The sequence below is a fragment of the Magnolia sinica genome, chromosome 9, assembly GCF_029962835.1.
Source record: "Magnolia sinica isolate HGM2019 chromosome 9, MsV1, whole genome shotgun sequence".
In the NCBI taxonomy this organism is placed as follows: Eukaryota; Viridiplantae; Streptophyta; class Magnoliopsida; order Magnoliales; family Magnoliaceae; genus Magnolia; species Magnolia sinica.
The window spans coordinates 4,175,832-4,179,733 of record NC_080581.1 but is presented as its reverse complement, the minus strand read 5'-3'; the positions used below and the strand labels follow the sequence as shown (position 1 = coordinate 4,179,733).

The window sequence follows — 3,902 nt, the reverse complement described above, 5'->3', positions numbered from 1 at the left end:
TTCCTATCAAATAAACAGTTTGGATCATTTAAAATTTCCAAATCCAAAGGCTAGAGCCCCCGATGCATCTTATTGTAAACCGTCCGGATGTATTCGAGCAAGCCTCGTTCCCAAAAGCTGAACTTATTTTAATTTGACACTGTGGCTTACTGACCCAAATTCAGATTGGTTGAACCGTTCTAATCTTTGATTTTACACTTTGTCGGTTGAAATAGGGCCGTTGGATCTTTTTCATTTTTGACCGTCCAATAAATATCTACAAATCCTATATTTAGAAAATCAAATAGGTATAAGTTTTAGTTCAGAATTTTGTATATTTAATTTTAATTACTGGAATGCCACGTTTGCAATTTCAAAGTGCCTGCGTATCATCCACCAACCCCTGACAGAGTAGCAAAGCTTTTCTCATTAACAATAATTAACAAATAACAACAGCAATCACACTTTCTAATGTAATCACATAAACAACCCTTGCTTTTCAGCATAAATACCCAAATTGCCCCCCTCCGATTCCAAACGCTCTACAAATTCTCTCCCAACCGGTGATGGCATTTCGGTAATTTAAAACAACACAGTGGGCCTTCCTTTATATGCCAGACAAAGAGCATTCCTTGGGTGGGCCTTGAGGGAACCGTTTAGTATCCCTACAGTAATTGTAGATCATGTAATTCTTTTGGACCCACTTCAGCTTCTGGGCCCCATTTGAGTCCAGCGATTGGGCCCACCACCTAGCCTTTGTAGCAGAGCACAATGATCTACCGGACGACCACACGCACGCGTCGGCGCCGAAGCCACGGTAGGATGCGATGAAGGGAGCGTGGGTCCAGTCGGTCTTGATAAGGCCCCCACGTGTGGCCCAGTCGTCTGCGTTCCAAAGGCTCGAATATAGGCGCATGGGCTGGTCTTTTGGGTATGGGATCCCCACCCCTTGGGCATTCCTGAAGACCCTGATGGGCGTACCATCTACTGAGAAGCTGAAGAAATTTTCAAAAAATATGACCGTTAGTTTGTTTCCATCTAAATAGTGGGCCCTACTCCTTTGTATGGTCTATCATTTAAGTACAAAATATGTGGGCCCCAAAGTTCATTTCTGGCTAATCAGCTTTTATTATTATTATTATTATTATTATTATTATTTATGCTGTGGGCCATGAATATCATGGACTGTCTGGCCCACCGAACAGGTGATCAGGATCTACTAACTGGGCAGCCACGTGTATGGATTTGAGTGTAGGGGTGACATTGGGCTGGATTTGGACCCGGCCAGGCTAGGCCCTGCATGGCCTGACACTGTAAGGTCCAAGCTACGATTCCGAAAAATGGTTGGGCCGGGCTCAACCCTACTTGGCCCGGCTCAAAATTGATCAACTCCCTAGTTCGCACTTGAATGTTTCTGATCTATCCGTCGGTCAAGTGGGCCACAAAGGCGCAAAGAGATAGACATTCAAAGGAAAGAATCTCATGCGACTGAACCCATCTACATATGAAGTTGGGTCTGGCTGGACTGCGCAGGGCGGGCTAAAAATGGTTGGAACCAAAGCCCAAGGCCAGTCCAAATTTGGTTGGCCATTAGAGATGTAAACCAACCAAGTTAGCTCGGTTAACTCGCTTGACCCGGCTCGAAACTAGAATGGAGCCGAGCCGAGCTGAGAGCCATCCATATTGAACTTGACTCGACTTAGCTCGAAACTTGATTCAAGCTTGACTCAATTCACCTGTTTTAAGTTCACTTAGTATAAATAATTTGTATATATTTATATATTTAAATAAATTATATATATATTAAAAATTATAAAATCTAAATTCGAACTCAGATTGTAGGCTTTCTCCAAAACGGGCCGGTAGGATTTCCTTGCTGAGTTTTGCTTGGCTTGAAAGATTAAGCTTGAGCTTGGCTCGAATTAGCCTCAAGCTGGCCCAAGCTATTGATTGAGTGAGCCGAGCTGCCTAGTCAAGCTCTAGGACTGAACTGAACCGAGTTTGCGCTAGGGTAGCTTGTTGGCTGAGCCGAGCCAAGCTGGGCTTAGCTCAACTCGGTTCAACTTGTGTACAGCTCTACGAGTGGCCATGCATGTGGGGCCCAATCTCAGCTGATTGGCTAAACTAATGGGCTGAGCCTGGTCCAAAAGTGGCCCGTCGTGCAGGTCTAGGGCTTGGGCTTTAGATTACGGGCCAATGGCCCATTTACACTCAAAGAAGAAAATGATCAAAATACTAACATGATTTGCTGCTGATTCCATAAAATAGAATAAGTATGGAAGTCCGCTCTTGGATCAAACCATAGATAGAACTGCTGCTCCCTGTTTCCCTTCCCCTGCGTAAAAACGTTAGTATGTAGGATGTACGGCTGGCCAGTCTCGTTCCCGAGGAACTCGAAATCGATCTCGTCGTGTGTCGGCCCCTGCGACGACAGCTGCCCCACCAAAATTCCAATTATGTTAGCTTCAATAAAAATCAAAATTCACGAAAAATGAAATGTGGGCCCCGCAAATGAATCGAATTGCGAATGTTTGTAATCGCAATTTGGAGCCAAACGTTTGATACGATTGCTAAAGAAGGAAATTACAATTTTGGTTATTTCCAATTCATAAGGCTGAGAATTGGGTGCATCCAATCACACATGTGCGAGATCCTGGCTGTTCATTAGGTAGGCCAACAGTGAATATACCTACCTCAAAAGCCATCCTAGTCCATGCATTAGGTGGGCCCCATACAAGAATTTGAATTGTTGGATTACCATTTTCTGAATAGCGCATTTATTTTTGTACCAGTATGGACCACCTGGATAGTGACCATGGTGCTGGATTGATGAACGGCTCGAATTACATGATACACATTGAATAAGTGGACCACACGCGTACATTGTATTTGTTGATAGATGTCTTTAATACGTAATTCATCCATCCGTAGATGGCGGGGTTCAATGCCATCGAGATTTTTCAGAATAAATAGATTTGGTTACTGGACACTCTGGTATCCTTTTCGATTTTATCAAATACCGTTCGGTATTATCCAAGGCCTGATCAATGTCATCGGTAATATCTCTCGATGGTATCGAGCCTGTCATCTATGTACGTATGAATTACAGATTTGAGACATCTATAAACAATATTTGGATTGTCTGATGAGCATTTTCTTAACAACCCATTTATTTTTTGTACGAGTATGGCCCACCTGATCAGTAAACAACGGTGCCGGATTGATAAACGGCTCAGATTATATGTTAGCACGTTGGCATGTGTAGGGTGCATCAGGAAGTAGTATTTCGGGTTCGCTCACATAGTAGGCGGTAACGGTGCCGGCCGAATTCCCGGGCACGAGCTTGATCTGCATGTCGATCTTGCCGTATAAATACTCATGTTTGGATTGAAATCCGGCGCCAGACGCCTTGTCCAGCGACAGCTGGAGGAGGCGGCCACCGTCGGATATCTGACCACGCTGGCCGCCCCACGTGAGATCGACGTCGGATGTGAAATCGGAGGAAACAGTGAGGAAGAACGTGAAGAGGAGGAAGGCATGCAGAGCGGAGAGGGCGGGAGGGGGTAGTTTGGACATTTTAGAAAGTTTTTGGGGGTAAAGTTGGAAGGGTTTTGGAAGTTGCTTATATGGAGTGTGTTTTGTGAAACGTGAGAAGGGTGGGACTGGAATTTATAGAGAGAGAGAGAGAGAGAGAGAGAGGCGGCTGGTAGGGGAGTGGGGTGCAGCTGGCTTCATGGGTTGGTGGTGTTTGGGTGTATTTTTTGGGGGGTGGGAAGGACCACTGGGTGATCAGGTATGGGCATTTGATGGACGGTTGGATGTGGATATTAGGTGGATAGAGATGCCGTAGTTGAAAAACTTTGATACTCTGGTGGATTGGGATGGATGATACACAGACACTTACTAATAATTTACATTGTATG

At 44.7% G+C, this 3,902-nt stretch overlaps 1 protein-coding gene across 1 annotated transcript; it reads right to left on the bottom strand.

The window, feature by feature from the left end:
• Nucleotides 1-389: 389 nt before the first annotated feature.
• LOC131256697 (xyloglucan endotransglucosylase/hydrolase protein 22-like) lies at nt 390-3,628 on the bottom strand. The gene is made up of 3 exons (XM_058257682.1): nt 3,280-3,628; nt 2,220-2,413; nt 390-974 (listed from the first exon to the last, which is right to left on the bottom strand). The coding sequence occupies exons 1-3, from the start codon at nt 3,553-3,555 to the stop codon at nt 587-589; spliced, it is 858 nt and encodes a 285-aa protein (XP_058113665.1). The 5' UTR covers nt 3,556-3,628; the 3' UTR covers nt 390-586.
• Nucleotides 3,629-3,902: the final 274 nt, after the last annotated feature.

Coding starts and splice junctions, on each gene's coding strand:
- LOC131256697 (XM_058257682.1), bottom strand. CDS start 3,555: ATGTCCAAACTACCCCCTCCCGCCCTCTCCGCTCTGCATGCCTTCCTC. Junction 2,414..3,279: donor GCACCGTTACCGCCTACTAT/GTGAGCGAACCC, acceptor TTGGTGGGGCAG/CTGTCGTCGCAGGGGCCGAC. Junction 975..2,219: donor TGGAATCAGCAGCAAATCAT/GTTAGTATTTTG, acceptor AAATTTCTTCAG/CTTCTCAGTAGATGGTACGC.